Source organism: Coregonus lavaretus, assembly GCF_964263955.1.
Source record: "Coregonus lavaretus genome assembly, chromosome: 11".
NCBI classification, from domain to species: Eukaryota; Metazoa; Chordata; class Actinopteri; order Salmoniformes; family Salmonidae; genus Coregonus; species Coregonus lavaretus.
In genome coordinates, this window is record NC_139998.1 from 12,751,027 (window position 1) to 12,778,673 (window position 27,647).

Sequence of the window (27,647 nt, forward strand, 5' to 3'; positions counted from 1 at the left end):
GACAACCATCTCTGCAGCACTCCACCAATCAGGCCTTTATGGTAGAGTGGCCAGACGGAAGCCACTCATCAGTAAAAGGCACATGACAGCCCGCTTGGAGTTTGCCAAAAGGCACCTAAAGGAACCGCAGACCATGAGAAACAAGATTCCCTGGTCTGTTGAAACCAAGATTGAACTCTTTGGCCTGAATGCCAAGTGTCACGTCTGGAGGAAACCTGGCAACATCCCTACGGTGACAAATCTCTGAATGTCCTAGAGTGGCCCAGCCAGAGCCCGGACTTGAACCCGATCGAACATCTCTGAAGAGACCTGAAAATAGCTCTGCAGCGACGCTCCCCATCCAACCTGACAAAGCTTGAGAGGATCTACAGAGAAGAATGGAAGAGACTCCCCAAATACAGGTGTGCCAAGCTTGTAGCATCATACCCAAGAAGACTTGAGGCTGTAATTGCTGCCAAATGTGCTTCAACAAAGTACTGAGTAAAGGGTCTGAATACTTATGTAAATGTGATTTTGCTTTGTCATTATGGGGTACTGTGTGTAGATTGATGAGGGGAAAAAACATTTAAATCCATTTTAGAATAAGGCTGTGACGTAACAAAATGTGCAAAAAGTAAAGTGGTCTGAATACTTTCCGAAGGCACTGTATAGTGTTACCTAAAAAGAAATGAGGAGCAAAGATTAAATCCAGTGGAGTTGATTCAACAATTTCATGACCAATAGATGCCATTTGAGCGTGCTGTTATAATTACATTTAAAAGGGAGATTGCCATGGCAATCACACACAGTTTATATCTGAAATCATTATATCCACAGATAATAATAGCCCACTCTCTCTTCAGTTTTTGGAGTGTAGATTGGTTGAGCACAGAGCGGAACAGTGGGACGAAACAGAATCTACTTCCCTCACCACCACAGTGGAGACCGGTGAAGAGAGGACAGCTCATTGTAACGGCTGGAATTAAATGAATGGTACCCTCACCTCCACCTCCCCTTACCATCACAACCACCACCCCTCTATCCCCAATCCCTGGAGTTTAATTAGGCTCTCTAAGTGCTGTCTGAGTATTGCAACACCTGAGCACACCTGAATGTGCTCTGCTCAAACAGAGAGAATGAGAGACAGAGAGCGAGAAAGAGAGAGGGAGAGGTAGAAAGAGAGAGAAAGGGAGAGCGAGAGAGTGGGATAGAGAGGGTGGGGGAGAGAGTGGGAGGGAGGGAAGGAGGGAGAGATGATTTGTAGTTTTTTTTTACAGAAGTAGGAAGTTGCCCATATGTACCAGTACCCTCCAAGGCTATGGCATAGAAGAGAATAAAATACATTTCTCCACTCATGTGAACATGATAGATTGTATGTCTACAATAAATTAAATGCAGTGACTGGGCTTAAATCTTTATATTTTTTAATTGTTTGACAATTTGAAATGTGCTTGAAAATGCAATGAAAAAGACTTTACAAGATTACCATCTAGTGGTTTTTGTGCACATTGCAGTTGGAATGCACTGAGCATGTGTATGATTGCACCCTTGAAGATGAGCAACAAACACCGTTTAAAATAAATAATACAAATACTGAGCTATATTGTATGCAAAACATTTTTGGGAAATTATTTTATTTTATACTCAGAGAACAAGATTTTGTTTAACAAGTAATAAAAACGGGTCAAAATGATTGGCACCCCTGTTTTGAATACTCTAGCACCCTCCCATTGCGAGTATAACGACACTGAGCCTAACATGTTTTATGAGATTAGAAAACACGTTGGGAAGGATCTTAGACCATGGCCTTTTGTCAATTATATTTGCTCAATATGGTGTAATTGTAGACCGCAATTCGGGGCGTTCCTTGATATCAGGAAACGCACATTGGTGCCTGCCATTGGTCGGGGGGGGGGTCACGTGCAAGTGATGTTTGCAGAGAACGACAGGGTGTTGTCCAGGGTCACGGCAAGATTCTTTGCACTCTAGGAGGGCGACACTGTGGAGCTCTTTGAGTGTTTCCGTGAGGAAGAGCAGCTCCGTCTTGTTGAGGTTGAGCTTCATGTGGTGGGCTGACATCCAAGTTGAGATATCTGCCAGGCACGCAGAGATGCGTGTCGCCTCCTGGTTGTCAGAAGGGGGGAAGGAGATAAGTGGTTGAGTGTCATCCGCATAGCAATGATAAGAGAGACCATGTGAGGATATGACGGAGGCGAGTGACTTGGTGTATAGAGAGAAGAGGAGAGGGCCTAGAACCGAGCCCTGGGGGACACCAGTAGTGAGAGTATGTGGTGCAGACACAGATCCTCTCCATGTCACCTGGTAGGAGCGGCCTGCCAGGTAGGATGCAATACAAGAGTGGTTGACAAAGTCGTCCGCAGAGAGGGAGGGTGAAGGATTAAGGAGGGAGGAGAAGGTGGAAAAGAGTTTCCTAGGGTTAGAGGCAGAAGCTTGAAATGTAGTGTGGTAGAAAGTGGCTTTATCAACTGATACAGAGGAAGAGAAGGTGGAGAGGAGGGAATGAAAGGATGAAAGGTCCTCCGGAAGTTTAGTTTTACTCCATTTTCACTCAGCTGTCCGCAGCCCTGTTTTGTAAGCTCGCAATGAGTCACTCAGCCACGGAATAGGAGGGGAGGGGCGAGCCGGCCGGGAAGAAAGGGGACAGTGCGAGTCATAGGATGTGGAAAGGGAGGAGAGTAGGGTCGAAGAGACAGAATCAGGAGACAGGAGGGAAAAGGATTTAGCAGAAAGGAGAGATGATAGGATAGAAGAGGAGAGAGTAGTGGGAGAGAGAAAGCGAATATAGTGATGAAGCATGACCATCTGGGTAGGGGCTGAGTGGTTAGGGTTGGAGAAAAGGGAGACAGAAAAGGAAACAAAGTAGTGATCAGAGCCCTGGAGGGGGGTTGCAGTGAGATTAGTAGGCGAGCAGCCTCTAGTAAAGATGATGTCAAGCGTATTGCCTGTCTTGTAAGTTGGAGGGAATTGGGAAAGGGTGAGGTCAAAAGAGGCAAGGAAGAGAAAGAGAGAGTGGGAAAGAAATGAATCGAAGGCAGATGTTGATAGGTTGAAGTCGCCAAGTACAAAGAGCAGTGAGCCATCGTCAGGAAATGAGCTTATCAAGGTGTCAAGCTCATTGAGGAACTCTCCAAGGGCTGCTGGTGGGCGATAGATGACAATAATGTTAAGCTTGAGTGGACAATTGACAGTGACAGCATGGAATTCATTAGTCAGTTCCTGCACTGTCCCACGCTGTTTATATCAAGGAGACTTCCAGATTTTTGATGTTGAAAAAGCACTCCTTATAAAGGAATGCTTTAGATATGATAGGAATTGCATTTTTTTTCATTGTGTACCTGTCTGTGGTAGTGATGGGAAACGGAGGCTTTCTGAAGGCTTCGGTGCTTTCACCAAATTGTGCCGAAAAACGGTTAATTACTCGGAGCTTCATTATCTGTTCACATCTGTGCACATTAGGGACACCTGCTGGTCAGCAATAAAAAACAGTGTGTGATTATTAGAAACATATTTTTCAGCAAAACTGTGGCGCAGCTGTAAGTTGTTGTCTTTAGTAGCCTGTAATCAGTTGGAATACCAGGTTCGCATCTTATATCCTGCTTCCCTTTTTGCCTTCAAGTTCACTATTTTTCAAAAACTGATTCTATGGCATTATTTAGGACGCTTAAGATAGAAGCTTATACGATATTAAATAAAACAAATGATTTGAACAACAGTGCAGAAAGTGTGGTTTCACAAAACAATTTTCAAAATAGTGTGCCTTCAACTGGGATTTGACCTCATACCCTCACGTCCCTGAATGTTCCATAGTTCCCTACTCGCTAAGCTACTGGTCAGGTGAACATTATTGTAATAAATCCTAACTATACTGAACAAAAATATAAACGCAACATGCAACAATTTCAACGATTTTACTGAGTAAGGAAATCAGTTAATTGAAAAAAAATAATTAGGCCCTAATCTATGGATTTCACATGACTTGGCAGGGGCGCAGCCATGGGTGGGCCACTTGGGAGCCAGGCCCAGCCAATCACAATTGTTTTTCCAGAATAAGTCACCTTGTCCGAGAGATTTACATGGTTATCAAGACGTCATGCCAGGGTAAGCCTACACGAAACACAGACCTTATTTCATGTGTTTCTAAAATCCCTTCTGGGAAAAATGAATGGTGGAAGAACGATTGGAACCATTTCCCTGTGTGACCGCTAGGTTTTATGGGTAGTATGACACCTCCACAGTGGGGTTCTATTGAACAACCATTCAAAGTTGAAAACATTACAATATTCTAACATTGACAAAACTAAACTAAAATTAGACGGTGTGTGTGTGTGCATTTCTGGCAAAGTGAGAGGCTAAACTCTGGTGCCTTCAGCTATCCTCAGCTAGAAAACATCACAATCTTAAAACATGAGCTCTACTGTCTATAAAAAATATACACTGAACAGAAATATAAACGCAACATGTAAAGTGTTGGTCCCATGTTTCATGAGCTGAAATAAAAGATCCCAGAAATGTTCCATATGCACAAAAAGCTTATTTCTCTCAAATGTTGTGCACAAATTTGTTTACATCCCTGTTAGTGAGCATTTCTCATTTGCCAAGGTAATCCATCCACCTGACAGATGTGGCATATCAAGAAGCTGATTAAACAGCATGATCATTACACAGGTGCACCTTGTGCTGGGGAAAATAAAAGGGACTCTAAAATGTGCAGTTTTGTCACACAACACAATGCCACAGATGTCTCAAGTTTTGAGGGAGCGTGCAATTGGCATGTTGACTGCAGGAATGTCCACCAGAGCTGTTGCTAGACAATTTAATGTTAATTTCTCTACCATAAGTCGCCACCAACATCATTTTAGAGAATTTGGCAGTACGTCCAACCGGCCTCACAACCGCAGACCACGTTTATGGCGTTGTGTGGGCGAGCAGTTTGCTGATGTCAACGTTGTGAACAGAGTGCCCCATGGTAATTTGAATACACAGAAATACAGTGACGAGATCCTGAGGCCCATTGTGAGGCCCATTTCTTTTAAGGCATCTGTGACCAAGAGATGCATATCTGTATTCCCAGTCATGTGAAATCCATAGACTAGGGCCTAATGAATTTATTTCAATTGACTGATTTCCTCATATGAACTGTAAAACAGTAAAATCTTTGAAATTGTTGCATGTTGCATTTATATTTTTGTTCAGTATATATAAACACTATAAGCACTAGCTATGACTGGTTAAGACAGATTCGTGGTGACGTGGGGAGCAGAAGAATGCACTCACCTACCTGGCATAGTACATTTTTAGCTCTCATGCACACAAACCTCTCCAGTTTCATTAGAAACAAACACATAATAATAATATTTTATTTGAAGTGCTTTTCAAGAAACCCAAAGTCTCAGCTAACTTTATTGCTTCAGTCAAATAATAATCACATCAAACTGTATTACAATCTTTCAGTTCACACAGACGCTTCAGTTTCATAGTGCTTGGATCAGTATCCCCTCCTCACGGAGAGAGGGAGGGAGTCAGAGAAAGAGGGAGAGGAAGAGAGCAGGAGGTGAGACAAATAGCCTACCATTACTGTTCCCTTTTCCTATGATGACGTTATGACTTGCAGTCTGGTGTCAATATAGCCTAACCAGATGAAAATAACCTGTTCCCCTACCCGACCCTCCTCCTCCCGCTGCCTGCTACTGCTGGCCTTTGCAGATTCTGCCATTATGCTCCTGAAGCTGCAGTAATAGCCTACAATAGCGTTCAGCAGCCTTTTCCATTTAGAGTGCCAAGTTATCATACTGATCTGCATGCCAGTTATGATTTTCATATGCACATTTTCGTGGAACAGTTTCATTTAATTTATAATAAAGTCTTCATATCTCAAATTCGTTGTAAATGAAAGAATTATACACATCTAAAAGTAACTTCTACTGCCATTACCAATATGTAAAAAATAGGCTCCATAAAGCCAACAAATAAAAACATTGCAGCCAGCAGGTAGAAAATCACATTGGCAATGCATGGCCTGTCTGCAAGGAACTTGAAACATTGTATCAACTATTAACTTGGGTCCGGCTTCAACATTCTATAAAATATTCTGGGCCCTCAGTTTCCCGCGTCAGTGAGCTCCAGACAGACAGACACAGCTGTAAGCAATTTGCGCAAGGATAAGAAGTAATCAGGTAGGCCTTTATGACATTTCCACTGGATCAGAGCATGACATTTCTTCCCCTTTCATGCTGAGTGGTTATCAAAAGGGAGAGAACTGGAAAGATTTTTCAAATAGGCTACGTTGAGGAACTGTCGTCATTCTCAATGGATGTAAAAACAGACTTTGTTTACTTGCTTTTTGAGGCGAAGAAAAAATTACTTTGAGAAGCTCCACAGTGATGGTGAGTTAAGACAATCAGAAATAGTATCAGATCCCCAAATGGGTACATTTATTGGCCTGCATGGGTACATTTATAAGCATACATTTGCGGGCAGGTCAGGTAGCCTAGGCCTAGTTATATGCGTAATCAGGTGCGTGTCCTTACTCAAGATTGACAGGAGTGCTCCAAACGAAATCAAATCAAATTTGATTTGCCACATGCGCCGAATACAACAGGTGTAGACCTTACAGTGAAATACTTACTACAAGTCCTTAACCAACAATGCAGTTAAGAAGAATTAAGTGTTAAGTAAAAAATTGATAAGTAAAAAATTAAAATAACAAAGAATTAAAGAGCAGCAGTAAAATAAAATAACAGTAGGGAGGCTATATACAGGGTATATACGCGTCCTGGTAATCCGTCTGGCCCTGCGGCCAACTTGTAAATTGAATGAAATAAACCAAAACTTTTCCCTCACAAGTGTAGCCTAGGTAAGACTAATAATAATAATAATCATCATAATAATAATAATCATAATAAATATATTGAATGCATTAGCAGAAATTACCATAAACAAACATTGTAGATGAGAAATGATGGTAATTAACAGTAAATGTACTACTGGTAATAAAGGTGTGCCATCCCTGTGGCCTCCGCAATGGATGAATCCACTCAGACGGCTAACAATGGGCTCACAACCACACAATTGAACTGAAGTTTGACTCAAGGCACCTTCTGTTCATTTTGGTTGAGCCAATCTTTCTATTCTTTTCTCCCCATTTCCATCATGTTCAGAATGTCGTCCTCTGTCTTCACCTCCACCTGGGTATTGAGATGCAGCCCATGACTACTCATTTGTGAGGAAAACAGAACAGTGATGTTAGACACTGCTGCTACTCTGTTTATTATCTATGCATAGTCACTTTAACTCTACCCACATGTACATATTACCTCGACTAACCGGTGCCCCCGCACATTGACTCTGTACCGGTACCCCCTGTAAATAGCCTCCCTACTGTTATTTTATTTTACTGCTGCTCTTTAATTATTTTAACACTTTTTTTTCTTTTCTTAAAACTGCATTGTTGGTTAAGGGCTTGTAAGTAAGCATTTCACTGTAAGGTCTACACCTGTTGTATTCGGCACGTGGCAAATAACATTTGATTTAATTCATGACATTATGTAGAGATTACAGAAAATAATTTCAAAGCAAAATGGAATAGACAGGCCTAGTTTATTGCATACCAGCAGAGGGCACAATTTGTCCACTGAAAGTGTGCCATAATGTCTGTATATCAATCAATATCATTAAAAAGACAGTGAAATCTTATTTTATTGCATAGTCGAGACTTCAGTCAACGCTTTAGATTAAAATATTGCCATTTCCATATGAAAACAGTTGATAAGATCAAGCTTGCATATCAAAATCCCTGTATGACATGATAAACCTAAAAAAAAACACACAAATGCAAGATCACGTCCTAAATTGGGTCCATATTCCTCACTCCATTCCTCCAGGTAGTGCAATCAGCATAGGTACAGTAACAACAATTAGAGTCCCTGCAGTAATTATACTCTTCAAAGAAAGAATTCATACAAAAGAGATGAATAGCAGCTGTGGGACAGCTGTGAGGCACTATTTTATATCAAAGCTTTGAAGAGTATTAAAAGCTGCATTTACAAATATGCCTAGGTGTATGGATAGGAATAAAATATGAAGTTATCGAATTATAAATCCACACACTTGAAAATAAACGAAATAGCTACTAATACAATATCTTAGTAGCCTGAGATACATTTTGGGAGGAGGACAAAGGCCACCTGTGAAAAATATGACCAGATTCACAGAGCTGGATCTATGCATGTATTGGTCATAATAAAACATTTTTAATGTCAGAATGGTGCAATCAGTGTAACCACTGCAAGATTTGGTGCATGAGAATCCAATGTGGGAGAGTGACAATGTGATACCACTTCCGACAACAGTGGTAAAGTAACATTCTCGGCCTCAAATACTGATAAATGGGGCTGGAAATTGCTGGGACCTCCCTCATGATACAATATAATCACGATACTTAGGTGCCGATACAATATGTATTGCGATTCGATACTGCGATTTGATGTTCCAAACATATTGCTCACTATGTGTGCTGCAGAGAGACAAGAGAAAAGTTTTGATCAGTCAGGGAAATAAGTGCTGAAAACATGTTGGCTCACTATTTAAAAAGAAGACAGAACACTGGATGAAAAATACTGGAGTTTTGGCGCAGGTACAGCAGACTTTTTAAAAACACAAATCGATACTCTGAGTCAAATATCAATATAATAGTGTCAAAAAATATTGCAATATGTAACTATCGACCCCCCCCCCCTCCCCCTCCCCCTCCATCACTACTGGTATAACTTTTTCCCAACAAGGTGGTTGGGAAAATGTACCACTACCCTAATAAACCCACCAAAGGATAATCAATGAATTGACTTAAAACAAAAACTTGAATCAATCAAATCACCACCACCAATGTATAGAGCAACCGGTAAGAAATAGCCTACCAACAGAGGTGGTAGTAGTAGTAGATCAAAATGAGTAAACTATTAGCACTCATACGCAAAACGTATAGATCACACATTGTGTATCAGTAACTGGTTGGTCAGTAAGGTTTCCCAATCAACATTTCCCAATCAACAGCTGCCTTCACTGAGGGTCCTAAAAACGCAGAGCTCAATATCACACAACCAATCAATCAACTACAAACACTGATTTAGAAAACATTCCCGAACTGTGAAAAACTATTATAAAAGACAAAGTGAAGACGCTTTAGTCAGTATCATTCATACAGAGGTGCATTTCTAAGATTTGACCAGCTTGAACCCTTGGCCAGTTTCAAGTATGGCTGTGGGGAACCAGTTGAGTTTGACTCTGAGGCATTATAGACAGATGCTGCAGAGACAGAGCAGATTCAGCCCACAGAACCAGGACACCAACTGGGGCACGGGGTAGGTCATCCTGGGGAAGTACATCCTCCAGTGTTTCGTGATGTCACTTCCTGTGGGCAGGTGCAGCGTGTAGTCGATCCAGTGCTTGGAGATGCCATAGATGGCGGTGACCGTCCTTCCTCTCTCCGACAACTGGACGGCGCTGTCCGAGTTGCAGTTATACTCTGCCCACTGCGAGGTGAAGTCTCCGAGCTGGGGGCGTCCTGGAGCTCGACATCCGTGGCGCAGGCTATCTGGGGCCCCTGGGCGGCCATGCATAGCCCCTCCACTTTCCTCACCTCCTTTTTGAGAGCGTTTTCAGAGAGTTAAAGTAACTAAGCTTCATAGAATGACAGTTTTGAGTTAAAATGTCACGTGCACAAGTACAATGAAATGCCTTTCTTGCAAGCTCTAAACCCAACAATGCAGTAATCAATATCAACACAATAAATAAAAATACGAAGTAAGAAGAACACAAGTAAGCTATATACAGGGGCAGTTCCAATACCATAATTACAATATGCAGGGATACTGGAATGATTAAACTTCTCAGTGATTTGTACCTGCCAGTGCCCACTCCCCGCTGCGGTGGGTATGCCCACTGTAGAACACTACGTAGGTGTTGTGGTGAGGCCCATCGGCCGTGTGGAGCTCCAAAAAGACCTTGAGCTTCACCTGTAGGGCTTCCTGAGTCACCTCGCCGGTTGACTAGTCACAGCCGAACGTTTCTAACATGTGGTGGGAGAAGAAACTCTGTATGCTGTTCAACATGCCCGTGGAGCGCATATTCAACAGATGTACTTGGTCCGGAGGTAACAGGGTGGGCTGCCCATCAGGACTGCAAGGGAGACCCGGTGAAGAGAGAGGGAGCAAAAATATGAAGAGAACGGGAGAAGTGAGGATGAGAGCAGCAAGGGTAAGTGAAATTAAGGACCGTGTGTAGGAACAGTATAGTATAGATTGATATATATATATATATATATACTACCGTTCAAAAGTTTGGGGTCACTTAGAAATATATATATACATGAAATGAGTTTGAATAGGAAATATAGCAAAATGAATAGGAAACGTAGTCATTGACAAGGTTAGAAATAATGATTTTTAATTGAAATAATAATTGTTTCCTTCAAACTTTGCTTTCGTCAAAGAATCCTCCATTTGCAGCAATTGCAGACCTTTGGCATTCTAGTTGTCAATTTGTTGAGGTAATCTGAAGAGATTTCACCCCATACTTCCTAAAGCACCTCCCACAAATTGTATTGGCTTGATGGGCACTTCTTACGTACGATACAGTCAAGCTGCTCCCACAACAGCTCAATAGGGTTGAGATCCGGTGACTGTGCTGGCCACTCCATTATAGACAGAATACCAGCTGACTGCTTCTTCCCTAAATAGTTATTGCATAGTTTGGAGCTGTGCTTTGGGTCATTGTCCTGTTGTAGGAGGAAATTGGCTCCAATCAAGCGCCGTCCACAGGGTATGGCATGGCGTTGCAAAATGGAGTAATAGCCTTCCTTCTTCAAGATCCCTTTTACCCTGTACAAATCTCCCACTTTACCACTGCCAAAGCACCTCCAGACCATCACATTGCCTCCACCATGCTTGACAGACGGCATCAAGGGGCGGCAGGTAGCTTAGTGGTTAAGAGCGTTGTGCCAGTAACCAAAAGGTCGCTGGTTCTAATCCCTGAGCTGACTAGGTGAAAAATCTGTTGATGTGCCCTTGAGCAAGGCACTTAACCCTAATTGCTCCTGTAAGTCGCTCTGGAGTGTCTGCTAAATGACACCAAAAAAGTATATATTTTTTTGATTCAATCACTCCTCCAGCATCTTTTCATTTGGTCTGCGTCTCACAAATGTTCTTCTTTGTGATCCGAACACCTCAAACTTCGATTCGTCTGTCCATAACACTTTTTTCCAATCTTCCTCTGTCCAGTGTATGTGTTCTTTGCCCATCTTAATCTTTTATTTGTATTATTGGCCAGTCTGAGATATGGCTTTTTCTTTGCAACTCTGCCTAGAAGGTCAGCATCCCAGAGTCGCCTCTTCACGGTTGAGACTGGTGTTTTGCAGGTATTATTTAATGAAGCTGCCAGTTGAGGACCTGTGAGGCGTCTGTTTCTCAAACTAGACACTAATGTATTTGTCCTCTTGCTAAGATGTGCACCGGGGCCTCCCACTCCTCTTTCTATTCTGGTTAGAGCCAGTTTGCACTGTTCTGTGAAGGGAGTAGTATACAGCGTTGTACGACATCTTCAGTTTCTCTGCAATTTCTCGCATGGAATAGCCTTCATTTATCAGAATAGACTGACGAGTTTTAGAAGAAAGTTATTTGTTTCTGGCCATTTTGATCCTGTAATCGAACCCACAATTGCTGATTCTCCAGATACTCAACTAGTCTCAAGAACGCCTGTTATTTTGCTTCTTTAATCAGCACAACAGTTTTCAGCTGTGCTAACATAATTGCAAAAGGGTTTTCTAATGATCAATTAGCCTTTTAAAATGATAAACTTGTATTAGCAAACACAACGTGCCATTGGAACACAGGACTGATGGTTGCTGATAATGGGCCTCTGTACGCCTATGTAGATATTCCATAAAAAATCTGCCGTTTCCAGCTACAATAGCCATTTACAACATTAACAATGTCTACACTGTATTTCTGATCAATTTGATGTTATTTTAAATGGACAAAATAAATGCTTTTCTTTCGAAAACAAGGAAATGTCTAAGTGACCCCAAACTTTTGAACGGTAGTGTATATAATTGGAGCCTATTTCTTCCTATTCCCAAAAATAAGTGGTAAGCCTACCTGTTTGACAGACACAATTATGCTATCCATAGATGTCGGTATAGCCAAATACTCCAATACTGTCGCATGCACTGATTAAATACCTCCATGCCTGGGAAGGGCTTGGTGTGTTTGGTTAAAACCAGGGCTCGAATTGAATGAGGGTATAACATACCCTTCGTTAAAGAAAAGGGCAAAAAGGATATCTATTGTTTGCTTTATATTTTGAAATAAATGCATAAAACTTATCCAAATTATATCAAGCGTTCTATAACGATGCTTAACTCGGTGATACCTCATGGTAGAAACAAGCTCTAAAATGCCCGCGAAAGACGTGACTCCGATGCATGTGGGGATATATTGATTCCTCTCTATGACATTCTGAAGCTGAGCTGCAGCCTATAATATTCAGGGAGATTTTTTTTTAAGGACTTTGCTATTCTATCCCTATTAATTGAGTTTCTCTCTTTCTGAAAAGAGAAGATGTTTGTTTAAACCCAGGCAGCTTTTAGGGAAGCACTTCTGTTGTTGCGTTATACAACGGACAAGAATCCAGCAGTAGCCAACACTTTTCTGCGTTGGTAGAGCCTCTGTCTTGGTGGAAAGGTAACTTTTGAAAGTGCCATGCTTAGATTCATAAGGCCGTCTATGATTTAATTATTTTCAAACAAGACACTCTGGTTTGACATTGAGAAATATGGGGGGGGGGTTATATATTCAAATTACAATGATCTTGCAATAGAAGTCAAACCTACTACACCTTGCTATATTTATGCTCTAATAAATATGCTCAATAAAATGACAAGTTTACCTCAGTCATGTAGAAAAAAACTGAATGGAGGACTCAATAATCAGACATGAAAGCTGCATTTACATTCATTTATAAAATAGAAAAACAACCATGCACACATTGTCCTGCAATTGTCGAAATCCTTAATACTGAAAATGAAGCTATTTATGAAAGTAATGGACTCAAACTCTTGGAAGACAGATACAAAGATGAGTGTATCACTAATTGCTTACTGGTACAATTCACAACCTTCAAGAAAATGATTTGTAATGACAAAAGTATATTTTCTGTTACTAAAGATAAATAGTTTAAAGTACATCAAACATGAACTGACCAGAAAGTTATCTAGTTACAACGGATGTATAGCAATATGTAATTAATATAAATGACAAATGACATCATTTAAACAAAACACATTGTTCTTAAGAGTAAAACATTGAGCCAATTATACTTTTAAGTGGTAGCTGGTAGCTCATTTGGACAGTTGCACATAACACAATCATTTGGCAAAGAAAGCCCATTGTATGCTGCCAAGTGAAAAGTGTGAGTTATCCAACATATGGGCATGAGAATCAGGACTGCAAAAACATCACCGGGGATAAGTAAGAAGGCACCTTTAGGATTCCAGGTAAACTGATGTGAGAACATTAAGGGTACAGGTACATCATACTGGTTATATTAATAAGTGTCCATCCCAAATGGCACCCTATTCCCTACATAGTGCACTTGTTTTGACCAGGGTCCATAGGGAATAGGGTGCCATTTTGGGCGCACCCTATACCCCCCCATGACAGGAATCACATGACTCATGGCAGCTGAGATATTAGTCTACTATTTATGAAGTGCCACACACAAGTGCATTACAACAAACACTCATGCACACTCAACCTACATATCTCCACACACACACAAAAGGAAATATCATTACAAATATGTAACAAATGAGTATTTGGGCGCTAGAGTCATTGAGAACAACACAGAAACCTTCCCCATAAGGATACAGTATAGGATACACCTGGCTATTGCTAAAATGCACATTGATGAGATCAAAGATTGCATGACTAATGAGACAGCATGGTATTAGTGCAAAACCTCATTGAGGCGAATCTTTTGGAATTGTATTAGAGTTCATAAGATCATTTTGACAATTGTTTGGAGTTAATACTTTTTTTTAAGCAGAGCACACAAGGGATAGTCAAATTAACTTACTGGTGCAATGAATGACTCAGTATTTGTTGATACTATGAACCTATGAATGAAAAAGCCAATATATAAAAATAAACAGTAACTGTGTGACTGACAGCTTGAGCTGGTGTCTCTTAGGTCGATATATGTTTCACTTCAGTGGACATAGTGTGGTCGGTATAATTTATATAGTTACCAGTACCTATAGAGAAGCCAACAGTTACCTATAAAGAAGGCAAGACATCACTACAGACCTATTATTGATCAGATCTTTTTTTTTTTTTTTTACAAATAAGGTTGAATTGAAAAAATGCTAAATCTTCTGGGTTACAACATTGAAGGTAAACTCACATCTGTGCAGATTTACACAGCAGTTTCTTCACACCAGCAGAGAAAAAAGAGCAAGGACTATTTTGCAACACTCGTACCATGGTACACTATGAAAAAAACACGGTTAACAGTTTCACATTAGTAAAAGTAACTACATACGCCTACCTTAAGGTTCTGAAAATGCTACAAATATCACTTTAATTGTTATGAATCAGCCGAAAAGATGCTGAAATAAAAATGGCATTGCCACACATCGTGTTGGACAAAACCAGTGTGTTCATAAGAACAAAATCACATAGTTTGCTGAGAGTCCAACAATGTTTTTTTCTTTCTTTTTTGGAAAACTAAATGCACACCAAGAATTAGAGGAAGTCTAGCCTCGCCTGATTTACAGAAGCAAGCATATCTTTCCATCTGAATCTTTTCACTCTAACCAAACCTGACAAACCTCTGTGGTATCAGTCTCTTTAAGAGGGATTTAAAGTCAGCTGCTTGCTGGCACTGAAGCACATTAACTGTTTAACTACAACAACAAAAAGCCTTTGAAAGAGTAAAGATTGGTTGTCTTCTGTTAGTAGAGCGTGACAGATCACAAAGATGGGATGAAACGCAAGGGGCAGGCTACCTCTGCGTCTATCCTGAGGGCATTCAGCTACCATGTTTTTATTTTTAAAAACCTTTCATTTATTGAAGTGTGTGTGCGTGTGTATGTGTAGTTGTGTTGAGAGACTAACCATGTAAGATATTGAATAATAAACGACTGACTTCTGTAAACGTCTTTTTCTTTCACTCTGTGCAAACTGCATTGCTTAGTTAAGGGAAAAGAGAAGGAGTGTGAGAAGAATGCAGCATGTTAATTTGGCAGCGCAGCAGTTGGGGACAGAGACAGCCAGTCTCAGATTGCTCCCCATCCCCTCCATGTTGCATGTCTGAAGGCTCTGGTTTGGTATAAGCAGTGCAGTGGCAAAGCTACAACCATATTGCTTCCTCCTTACAGATCTGCAAACATTGAAAGGTTAGGGCCAAGGGGAGCGTTAGGGATTGAATAAGGACTTCTGAGAGAGAGAAGAGAGTAGCTAGTAGGGTTTTAGCTGGTCTAGCTCAGCTCTGCAGCAGTATGGGGTCCTCCAGCTCGTGTAGGAAGGGCACCGAACTGCTCTGACTCTCTCCTGAATCCGAGTCGTAGGGCGTGTCTGGCAGCTCTGTGAAGCCCCACGCCAGCTGGTCGTCCTCGAAGACGGAGTGTGCCTGAACCAGCACGTCTGTGTAGTCCTCCTCCTCGGGGGATTGGAAGTCCTGAGGGATGTAGAGCATCTCGGGGTAGTTACGGCTGACCAGGTCGCTAGTGGTGGTCAGGGACACCTTGCGGAAGGCTATGAGGTGCATGTGAGAGAACTTGATGTACTTGCAGCGCCTGAAGCCCAGTGACTCCACTGCCACACGCCAGCTGCGCATCATGAGTGCGTGGCGGTTCTGGTGGGAGGAGTCGGGGGTGATGATAATCAGCAGGCCATGCAGTTCCAGCAGCTCGTGGGCCTTTTTGCAGCAGATCCAGCGCTGGTAAGGCGAGGGGAAGTAGGAAAGGAGCAGTGAGAAGACCACCACGTTGAAGAGCTGGGCGGGCAGTGCGTCGATGGGGCTACACAGCTGTCTCAGGAAGGCTTCCACCGCGTCGCCAGCCAGCTGCAGGGGCTGCTGGAGCTGGAGGTTAAGGAAGTCACACTTGTATACACTCTGGGGGGGGAGAGAGCAGAAACAGATACTTTAGAGTAGCTTCCAAAGGTCTACCATGTTGCAGTATTTTAGACCTACATCTAAAACCCACTGTTCTTATACCATTTGGTTACCCAAATCACTCTAGGCTAATATTCTGCCAGTTCCTTCAAAGCAGGTCAGGTTTCATTGCAGTCAAGTGTTGACACTCACTGTCAAGGGACAGCATTGTTACGTGGTCTGATATTCACACAATAAACTAGCTACCCGTCTGGAAAACCCCTGACATTTTGTCACGGCCGTAGATGAGTGAGTAAGACAGTAAGAGTCAGGATTTTGTAGCAGGGACCGAAGGAGTGACCACTGATATTAAATCATACATACCTCGACCGCAGGCACTATGTCAATACCGACAGTGAGGAACTCGTCAAACTTCAGGAAGGGGTTAAAACAGCTGCCAACGTCCAGCAGCCGCATTTTACCAAGCTGGGGGATGGACCTGCAAGCAGAGAAATCAGAGTCATTAAGAGTTAGGGCTAAGTCTGACATACAGTGAGTGTGCTTTATGAGTGCAGTAGCTAATATAATTAAATATGAATATTGAGTGTCAATATGAACGCACAATAGAGCATGCTGAAGCAGGGCAAAATAGTCCGTTAAAAATCATCAGGGTTTGATTTAACATTGCAACAGTACAGTACCTGGGGATGGAGGAGCTATACGGCTGGGCACTCAGAGCTACAGGTGACATGGCCATGGCAAGCCTGGCACTCTTCTCATCCTTCTCCAACATTCTTTGCATCCCGCCATCCAGGAAATACTCCTGACAAACACTGGAAAAATAGTCCCAAAACATCACACATCATGGTATTGATGCCTCACCGTTAAAACGATACTGATGAGCAATGAAATATAGGGGCAAATCCATCGCATTGCCATCAATGCAGGACTAAGTGAAAATTCAACAAGCAGAGTCATCGCAATTAACATTCTGAGCTAGTACAGTGTAGGCAGAGGGTTATTTGTGGGGGGACCGTTTTACCTGCGACACCACTCGATGCGACCCTCTCCCTCGCAGGTCTTGGCCCAGTGGTTGTCGGCCAGGTTCTTCATGGCCAGGGCGTATTCACTCAGAGTCTGTTCATCCTCACAGTGCTCTCGCCAGATCTTCTCAAAATCACCCACTGTGGAAAGAACAAGAAAAAAAGGCAGGCAGAAGGTTGAAACAGAGAAAAGAAACCCAACAGAACACAACAAGCCTACCTCACACTATACAGTATGACATAGCAAAACAAACAAGCACAAATGAAAGGGGGCCAGGCAGAGATTTTTGTTTCCCATTTCATCACATTCAAATTCATCATTACAAATGGTAGGAATTGAAATTGAAAGTCGTGTCAGTTTTGTTTCTAAAAATGGCACGCAAGCATAGTACATACGTAGTGTACACAATAAGCCAACATTAAATGTACCTACTTGTAAAGTGTGTACATTCATTCAATAGAGGAATCACTATCATTCAGCCCCACACAGGCTAACACAACATTGCCTCAACATTTTCTAAAAACAGTTACTCGTGTCATCCTTCCGGCATTAGAGGCATATTTGAAAACCAGACTTTCAATAGACGTCTTCACATCTGTTCATATATATATATATATATATATATATATATATATATATATATATATATATATATATATATATATATATATATATATATATATATATATATATATATATATATATATATTCACAAATTCCCTTCACCAGGTCTTCACAGGCGTACAGCAGAATGCGTTTAGCTTGTGTGAGCAAACACGCTGATAAGGAAGAAATCCCATGACTACAAGAGGAAAAAAACAATATCAGATTGGCAGAAATGAAACGACAACAAGACAGGTTGGAATAAACAGCAGTGCCCTAGTACAAAGCATGACTACTGTGGTACCAATGCCAAGCAGAAGAGATCATGCTTTACTTATTAACCAATCATGGTGTCAGCTACTTATTAACCAATCATGGTGTCAGCTGACAGGACAACTGCCCAGTGTCTTGTCTTTCAAGAGCAGTTGCTAGGCCAGTCAGTCCTTCTACTGGTAGAGTGGAAAATACCTGTTGTATGCGGTTTTTACTTTATTTAGTGTGATGACTGCACCACAGTGGGAAATAGACCTAGGCTATTCATACACGATACTATTTTTAAGCAGGCTGGTATCTATTCAAACCGATGCTAAATAAACTAAATGAAAACATTGCCTGCAAAGTAAAATGAGTGGCTAACAGACCTATATTCTGTCCAGGTTGACCACCACAAGAGCACATTACATTACACTATTGGCAGCCTAGCTACACACAGAATGCAGAGCTCCATTACTGTTTGACTAAAACTGTGGCACTGGACATTCTTCCAGTAAGATTAGCCAATTTAGGGTTCAAAATAGCTGCAGTTGACACGAGAGACTTGCCTCATGATAAACAATCTGTTATGAATAGGTTTACTGGCAGATTCCTCCATTGGTTACGCCGGAACAGCCTACATCTGAATGCAAGACTAATTCCTGCAAAGGCCAATAAACTGAACCAGAAATGCATATCATATTTTTACACGATCTTTAGGCCTATACGCTACCCTTATCTTTCCTCCCCAATTCTATAGGCCTATGTGTAAAACAGCCGAAGTGAAAGATCTGCTGTCAGGATGAAATGGAAGAGGTATGCATGTATGTACAGTCCCAGTCAAAAGTTTGGACACACCTACTCATTCAAGGGTTTTTCTTTATTTTTTACTATTTTCTACATTGTAAAATAATAGTGAAGACATCAAAACTATGAAATAACACATGGAATCATGTAGTAACCAAAAAAAAAGTGTTAAACAAATCAACATATATTTTATAATTTGAGATTCTTCAAAGTAGCCACGCTTTGCCTTGACAGCTTTGCACACTTGGCATTCTCTCAACCAGCTCCATGAGGAATGCTTTTCCAACAGTCTTGAAGGAGTTCCCACATATGCTGAGCACTTGTTGGCTACTTTTCCTTCACTCCGTGGTCCAACTCATCCCAAACCATCTCAATTGGGTGGAGGTAAGGTCATCTGATGCAGCACTCCATCACTCTCCATGGTCAAATAGTATTGCTGCAAAATGCTGTGGTAGCCATGCTGGTTAAGTGTCCCTTGAATTCTAAATAAATCACTGACAGTGTCACCAGCAAAGCACCCCCACACCACCTCCTCTATGCTTTACGGTGGGAACCACACATGCGGAGATCATCCGTTCATCTACTCTGCGTCTCACAAAGACACGGCGGTTGGAACCAAAAATCGCAAATTTGGAGTCATCAGACCAAAGGACAGATTTCCACCGGTCTAATGTCAATTGCTCATGTTTCTTGGCCCAAGCAAGTCTCTTCTTCTTATTGGTGTCCTTTGGTAGTGGTTTCTTTGCAGCAATTCGACCATGAAGGCCTGATTCACGCAGTTTCCTCTGAACAGTTGATGTTGAGATGTGTCTGTTACTTGAACTCTGTGAAGCATTTATTTGGGCTGCAATCTGAGGTGCAGTTAACTCTAATGAACTAATTCTCTGCTGCAGAGGTAACTCTGGGTCTTCCTTTCCTGTGGCGATCCTCATGAGAGCCAGTTTGATCTTAGCGCTTGATGGTTTTTGTGACTGCACTTGAAGAAACTTTCAAAGTTCTTGAAATGTTCTGTATTGACTGACCTTCATGTCTTACAGTACTGATGGATTGTCATTTCTCTTTGCTTATTTGAGCTGTTCTTGCCATTATATATAGGGCTATCTTCTGTATACCACCCCTACCTTGTCACAACATTACTGATTGGCTCAAACGCATTAAGGAAAGAAATTCCACAATTTATCTTTTAACAAGGCTCACGTGTTAATTTAAATGCATTCCAGGTGACTACCTCATGAAGCTGGTTGAGAGAATGCCAAGAGTGTGCAAAGCTGTCATCACGGCAAAGGGTGGCTACTTTGAAGAATCTAAAATCTAAATGAGTAGGTGTGCCCAAACTTTTGACTGGTACTGTATATATAGCCTATAAATATGTGTGTGTGTGTGTGTGTGTGGAGAGAAAGCAGGTGCACATGTTTACTGGCTGAAAATTGTCAGAACTGCATGTGCTTTATTGAGGTCTTGCCCTGGCTGTGTCATGGTCAATTATAATTAGAAAACATATTTTAGCAGGTAAAAAAATCTAAGTGGCGGGTAGATTTTTTAATCTACCTCCCACAGTGGCTGGTGGACCAAAAAGGTAATCTCCCACCCTGGTCATGGAAAGAGCAGGTGTCCTTAATGTTGTTTATATAGGTCTAGTGAATGTGCATAAGGTCAGTGCAAGATAGTCAATTAAATGGTACCCGAACTATTTAGCAGTCTTATGGCTTGGGGGTAGAAGCTGTCTCCGGTACCGTTTGCCGGACGATAGCAGAGTGAACAGTCTATGACTTCGGGTGGCTGGAGTCTTTGGCAATTTTTTGGCCCTTCCTTGGACACCGCCTGATATAAGAGGTCCTGGATGGCAGTGAGCTCGGCCCCAGTGATGTACTGGGCTGTCTGCACCACCCTCTGTAGTGCTTTGTGGTCAAGGGCGGTGCAACTGCCATACCAAGCGGTGATGCAGCCGGTCAAGATGCTCTCGATGGTGCAGCTGTAGAACTTTGAGGATCCGAGAGCCTATGCCAAATCTTTTCAGCCTCCTGAGGGGGAACAGACGCTGCCGTGCCCTCTTCACGACTGTGCGGGTGTGTGTGGACCATGCTAAGTCCTTAGTGATGTGGATGCCAAGGAACTTGAAGCTCCCCAATAGCCCCGTTGATGTGGATGGGGGCGTGCGCTCCCCTCTTTCTCCCTATAGTCCACGATCAGCTCCTTGGTCTTACTGACGTTGAAGGAGAGGTTGTTGTGCTGGCACCACACTGCCAAGTCTCTGACCTCCTCCCTGTAGGCTGACTCATCGCCGTCGGTGATCAGGCCTACCACCGTCATGTCGTCAGCAAACTTAATGGTGTTGGAGTTGTGCGTAGCCACGCAGTCGTGGGTCAACAGGGAGTACAGGAGGGGACTAAGAACACACTCCTTAGGGGCCCCCGTGTTGAGGGTCAGCGTGGCGGAGGTGTTGCTGCCTACCCTCACCACCTGGGGCTGGCCCATCAGAAGGTCCAGGATCCAGTTGCAGAGGAAGGAGTTCAGTCTCAGGGTCCTTAGCTTAGAGGGGACTATTGTGTTGAATGCTGAGCTGTAGTCTATGAACAGCATTCTCACATACACTGAACAATCATAAATGCAACATGTAAAGTGTTGGTCCCATGTATCATTAGCTGAAATAAAAGATCCCAGAAATGTTCCATATGCACAAAAAGCTTATTTCTCTCAAATGTTGTGCACAAGATAATCCATCCACCTGACAGGTGTGGCATATCAAGAAGTTGATTAAACAGCATGATCATTACACAGGTGCACCTTGTGCTGGGAACAATAAAAGGCCACTAAAATGTGCAGTAGTCACAACACAATGCCATGTTGAGGGAGCGTACAATTGGCATGCTGACTGCAGGAATGTCCACCAAAGCTGTTGCCAGAGAATTTAATGTTAATTTCTCTACCATTAGCCGCCTCCAACGTCGTTTTAGAGAATTTGGCAGTACATCCAACCGGCCTCACAACCGCAGACCACGTGTTGTATGGGTGAGCGGTTTGCTGATGACAACGTTGTGAACAGAGGTGGGGTTATGGTATGGGCAGGCATATGCTACAGACAACGAACACAATTGCATTTTATCGATGGCAATTTGAATGCACAGAGATACCATGACCAGATTCTGAGGCCCATTGTCGTGCCATTAATCCGCCACCATCACCTCATGTTTCAGCATTATAATGCACAGCCCCATGTCGCAAGGATATGTACACAATTCCTGGAAGCTGAAAATATCCCAGTTCTTCCATGGCCTGCATTCACTCCAGACATGCCACCCATTGAGCATGTTTGGTATGCTCTGGATTGACATGTACGACAGCGTGTTCCAGTTTCCGCCAATATCCAGCAACTTCGCACAGCCATTGAAGAGGAGCGGGACAACATTCCACAGGCCACAATCAACGGCCTGATCAACTCTATGCTAAGGAGATGTGTCGCGCTGCATGAGGCAAATGGTGGTCACACCAGATACGGACTGGTTTTCTGATCCACGCCCCTACTTTTTTTTTAAATGGTATCTGTGACCAACAGATGCATATCTGTATTCCCAGTCATGTGAAATCCATAGATGAGGGCCTAATGAATTTATATGAACTCATTCAGTAAAATCTTTGAAATTGTTGCGTTTATATTCATTTCCCCTCTAGTCCAGGTGGTAGAGTGTATTGTGAAGTGCAATTGAGATTAGGTCATCTGTGGATCTGTTGGGACGGTATGCGAAATGGAGTGGGTCTAGGGTGTCTGGGATGATGATGTTGATGTGTGTCATGACGAGCCTTTCAAAGCACTTCATAATTACAGATGTGAGTGCTACAGGGTGATAGTCATTTAGGCAGGTTATTTTAGAGCTCTTTGGAACAGGGCCAATGGTGGACAGTTTGAAACATGTTGGGATTACAGACTGGGACAAGGGGAGATTGAAAATGTCTGAAGATACTTGCCAGCTGGTCTGCGCATGCTTTGAGAATACATGCGCCTTGGTTTTCCGGCTGGCCCGGCAGCCTTGTGTTTGTTAACCTGTTTAAAAGTTTTGCTTACATAGGCCACGGAGAGCGAGATCACACAGTCATCCGGAAAAACTGGGGCTTTCACGCAGGGCACAGTGTTATATTCTTCAAAGCAAGCATAAAAGGCATTTAACTCATTTTGAAGTTATGCATCGCTGGGCACTCATGGCTGGGTTTACCCTTTGTAATCCGTTATCTTCTGTAAGCCCTGCCACATTCGACGACTGTTGGGAGCTGGTGTAATAGGATTCCACCTTCCTTCGATATTGTCCTTTTGCATATTTGATGTCTCGTCTGAGGTCCAAAGGGAGGACAAGGGAGGGCCTTGAATGAGTTTCTGTGGGTAGAATAAAAGTGGTCTTTAGTTTTAGCGCTCCTAGTGGCGCAGGAGACGTGTTGGTAGAAGTGAGGTAGGACGGTTTTAAGTCTCCCAGCGTTAAAGTCTCTGCCCACCATAAACGCTGCCTTTGGGTTGGCAGTTTCTTGTTTGTTTATGGCCCCATATAGGTTGTTGAGTGCCATAGTGGTGTTGGCTTGTGGAGGGATGTAGACAGCTGTGACAATTATGGATGAGAACTCTTGGTAGATGAAAGGGTCTGCAGCTTACCATGAGGTATTCTATATCAGGTGAGCAAAAAGCTTTAGATTTCCTTCACACTTGAAACAGCACACAAGTTGTTATTTATGAGGGGAAAACACTCTCGCAAAGAAGGTCACCTACTGGTAGATGGGTTAAAAATAAATAAAAATAGACATTGAATGGGGGAAGACATCTCCTGCATCTGAGTTAGGAAGGATGCCTGTATTCTTGTAGTGACTGGGTGTATTGACACACCATCCAAAGTGCAATTAATAACTTCACCATGCTCCACGATTTTCAATGTATTTTTATTTTTTTACCCATCTACCAATAGGTGACCTTCTTTGCGAGGCATTGGAAATCCTCCCAGGTCTTTGTGGTTCAATCTGTTTGGAACTCATTGCTCGACTGAGGGACCTTACAATTATCTGTATGTGTTGGGTACAGAGATGAGGTAGTCATACCATGAGGCCAATGGTGACATTAAAACAGTTACAAAGTTTAATGGCTGTGATAGGAGAAAACTGAGGATGGATCAACAACATTGTCGTTACTCCACAATACTAACCAACTTGACAGAGTGAAAAGAAGGAAGCTTGTACAGAATAACAAATATTACAAAACATGCATCCTGCTTGCAACAAGGCACTAAACTAATACTGAAAAAATGTGGCAAAACAATTCACTATTTGTCCTGAATACAAAGTATTATGTTTGGTGCAAATCTAACACATTACCACTCTCCATATTTTCAAGCAAAGTGGTAGCTGCATCATGTTATGGGTATGCTTGTAATTGTTAAAGACTGGGGAGTTTTTCAGGATAAAACAGAATGGAGCTAAGCACAGGCAAAATCCTTGAGGAAAACCTGTTTCAATCTGCTTTCCACCAGACACTTGGAGATGAATTCACCTTTCAGCAGGACAATAACCTAAAACACAAGGCCAAATCAACACTGCAGTTGCTTACCAAGAAGACAGTGATTGGATTGGTAAATCTACCTGAAAATCTATGGTAAGTCCTGAAAATGGTTGTCTAGCAATGATCAACAACCAATTTGACAGAGCTAGAAGAATTTTGAAAATAATAATGGGCAAACATTGCACAATCCAGGTGTGGAAAGCTCTTAGAGACTTACCCAGAGAGACTCACAGCCGTAATCGCTGCCAAAGGTGCTTCTTCAAAGTATTGACCCAGGGGTGTGAATACTTATGTAAATGAGATATTTCTGTATTTCATTTTCAATAAATGTGTTAACATTTCTAAAAACATGTTTTCACTTTTTCATTATGGGGTATTGTGTGTAGCTGGATGAGAACAAAATATATGTAATACATGTTTAATTCAGGCTGTAACACAAAATGTGGAATAAGTCAAGGGGTATGAATACTTTCTGAAGGCATTGTATCCGGTGTATGTGACAATAAAACATTTTATCTTATTTTTGTCGTGATTTTCAGTTTCTGAACAGGTGACACAAAAGCCATACAACCCAGGCTCACCTGTCTGACAGTGCCCATGATCCAGTATGTTATGATTGAACAACCTTCCCAAATGACTATGGCTGTAGGTAATGTAAGAGGCGATTGTGAATTTTGTTATGAATGCCAAATCATACAATAAGGTCCAAACAACCATAGCCTAGTTGGTAAGTGCACACCGCAGCTTGAAATATTCCCAGGCGGCCCTGATCTAGCGTTACGTTAGTCTGGTTTGATCATAAATAAGTGAAATGTAGCAACACAAGTTAGCCACCTAGCTACTATTGTATGACAATGTTTTTTAGATAATAGTCGAGCAGACGGAGCCTGACATGTTGCCCGCCACTTGCAGTATGTGCAAGGCCCCCAAAATAAGAAATCATGTTAGCAAGCTAGCAAGCTAGCTACATTAGTTATACTTGGGGCCTTATTTTCGCCCAGTTTAAATGGACCGTTTGCTGAGACAGACGCCGGACCCCTGAATTTTGCTAGCAGGTTAAACTAACTAATGTTAGTTAGCTAAAGTTAACGACGCGTAACTACCTTCTCGGTATTTTCTTCGCAGTTTTCTATGGACATTCTTGACGACTCCGGACAGTTTTTCCTGCTCCTTCTTCTTGCACCGCGTTTCTTTCGGAATGAGAACGTAGACCGGCTCCAATTCGGTTTCTGTATCTCCTGTTTCAGCATTGTTCACCGGGTCCATAGTCCTGCGCCGCTTCTCCTTCCTCACCAGGGGAAGGCTTTTATTTTTACAGACCAGCTACAGTTCTTCACATCTAACTACGTTAACGACCGGTGTCAGCCTGCACACCAGGTCCACAAGCGAACAACGCGCGCGCTGATTGGTTCCCCTGGAAACACATGCTGCGGCACTGACAGCTGTATGACCAATCACAGAGCTGAAAACAGAAACACCTTCAGCGTACAGTTGCATCGGCTATTTGCTGTTTAAATCGAAACAATAGCTCCATTTAGAGGTGCCAGCTTTATAATGTAACTATTGCTATCTAAAATGTGTGTGCAAATGTGGATGTAAGAGTACAGGTTGGTCTGGTTTTAAAGTCTGGTCACATTAGCTACTGTATGGAGGCCTTTCTCCTGTATGATGTTCCAGGGACAACACAGGAATGAGGTCGCAGGGTATGATGTCCCTGGAACAACATACAGATGCGGAAAAAATTAAGAGACCACTGCAAAATTATCAGTTTCTCTGTTTTTACTACTTATAGGTATGTGTTTGGGTAAAAATAACATTTTTGTTTTATTCTATAAACTACTGACAACATTTCTCCCAAATTCCAAATAACAATATTGTCATTTAGAGCATTTATTTGCAGAAAATGACAACTGGTCAAAATAACAAAAAAGATGCAGTGTTGTCAGACCTCGAATAATGCAAAGAAAATAAGTTCATGTTCATTTTTAAACAACACAATAGTAATGTTTTAACTTAGGAAGGGTTCAGAAATCAATATTTGGTGGAATAACCCTGATTTTCAATCACAGCTTTCATGCGTCTTGGCATGCTCTCCACCAGTCTTTCACATTGATGTTGGGTGACTTTATGCCACTCCTGGTGCAAAAATTCAAGCAGCTCGGCTTTGTTTGATGGCTTGTGACCATCGATCTTCATCTTGATCACATTCTAGAAGTTTTCAATGGGGTTCAGGTCTGGAGATTGGGCTGGCCATGAAAGGGGCTTAATCTGGTGGTCCTCCATCCACACCTTGATTGACCTGGCTGTGTGGCATGGCACATTGTCCTGCTGGAACAACCAATCCTCAGAGTGGGGGGAACAATGTCAGAGCAAAAGGAAGCAAGTTTTCTTCCAGGACAACCTTGTACATACCCGATTCCAGCCTTGCTGAAGCACCCCCAGATCATCACCGATCCTCCACCAAATTTCACAGTGGGTGCGAGACACTGTGGCTTGTAGGCCTCTCCAGGTCTCCGTCTAATCATTAGACGACCAGGTGTTGGGCAAAGCTGAAAATTGGACTCATCAGAGAAAATGACCTTACTCCAGTCATCTACGGTCCAATCCTTATGGTCTTTTGCAAACCTCAGCCTGGCTCTTCTTTGCTTCTCATTGATGAAGGGCTTTTTTCTAGCTTTGCACGACTTCAGCCCTGCCCCTAGGAGCCTGTTTCGAACCGTCCTCGTCGTGCACTTCACCCCAGCTGCCGTTTGCCATTCTTTTTGTAGGTCACTTGATGTCATCCTACGGTTGTTGAGTAACATTCGAATGAGTTGGCGGTCATCCCGGTCAGTAGAGAGTCGTTTTCGCCCTCTGCCGGTCTGTAGCTTTGTTGTCCCCGATGTCTGCTGCTTGAGTGGCGCAGTGGTCTAAGGTCTAAGGCGCAGTGGTCTAAGGCAGTGCAGGCTGTGCCACTAGAGATCCTGGTTCGAATCCAGGCTCTGTTGTAGCCGGCCGTGACCGGGAGACCCATGGGGCGGCGCGCAATTGGCCCAGCGTCGTCCAGGGTAGGGGAGGGAATGGCCGGCAGGGATGTAGCTCAGTTGATAGAGCATGGTGTTTGCAACGCCAGGGTTGTGGGTTCAATTCCCACAGGGGGTATGAAAAAAATAATAATGTAAGTCGCTCTGGATAAGAGCGTCTGCTAAATGACGTAAATGTAAATGTTATGAACTGCCGTCTTTGAAATTTTAAGGACGGAGCAACCTGACGCTCACTGTATCCC

General features: G+C 42.5%; 1 protein-coding gene across 2 annotated transcripts; it reads right to left on the bottom strand.

Annotated features, from left to right (window-relative positions):
- Nucleotides 1–12,988: 12,988 nt before the first annotated feature.
- LOC311137062 (S-adenosylmethionine sensor upstream of mTORC1-like) lies at nt 12,989–25,765 on the bottom strand. 2 transcript variants are annotated; one of them, XM_084171384.1, is made up of 5 exons: nt 25,486–25,765; nt 17,189–17,330; nt 16,848–16,979; nt 16,531–16,645; nt 12,989–16,167 (listed from the first exon to the last, which is right to left on the bottom strand). In XM_084171384.1, the coding sequence occupies exons 1-5, from the start codon at nt 25,646–25,648 to the stop codon at nt 15,535–15,537; spliced, it is 1,185 nt and encodes a 394-aa protein (XP_084027510.1). In that variant the 5' UTR covers nt 25,649–25,765; the 3' UTR covers nt 12,989–15,534. The 2 variants fall into 2 exon arrangements, with proteins under 2 accessions (XP_084027510.1, XP_084027511.1); XM_084171385.1 differs by lacking the exon at nt 25,486–25,765 and adding an exon at nt 17,623–17,769.
- Nucleotides 25,766–27,647: the final 1,882 nt, after the last annotated feature.

Coding starts and splice junctions, on each gene's coding strand:
- LOC311137062 (XM_084171384.1), bottom strand. CDS start 25,648: ATGGACCCGGTGAACAATGCTGAAACAGGAGATACAGAAACCGAATTG. Junction 16,980..17,188: donor CGCATCGAGTGGTGTCGCAG/GTAAAACGGTCC, acceptor CTATTTTTCCAG/TGTTTGTCAGGAGTATTTCC. Junction 16,646..16,847: donor TATAGCTCCTCCATCCCCAG/GTACTGTACTGT, acceptor CTCTGCTTGCAG/GTCCATCCCCCAGCTTGGTA.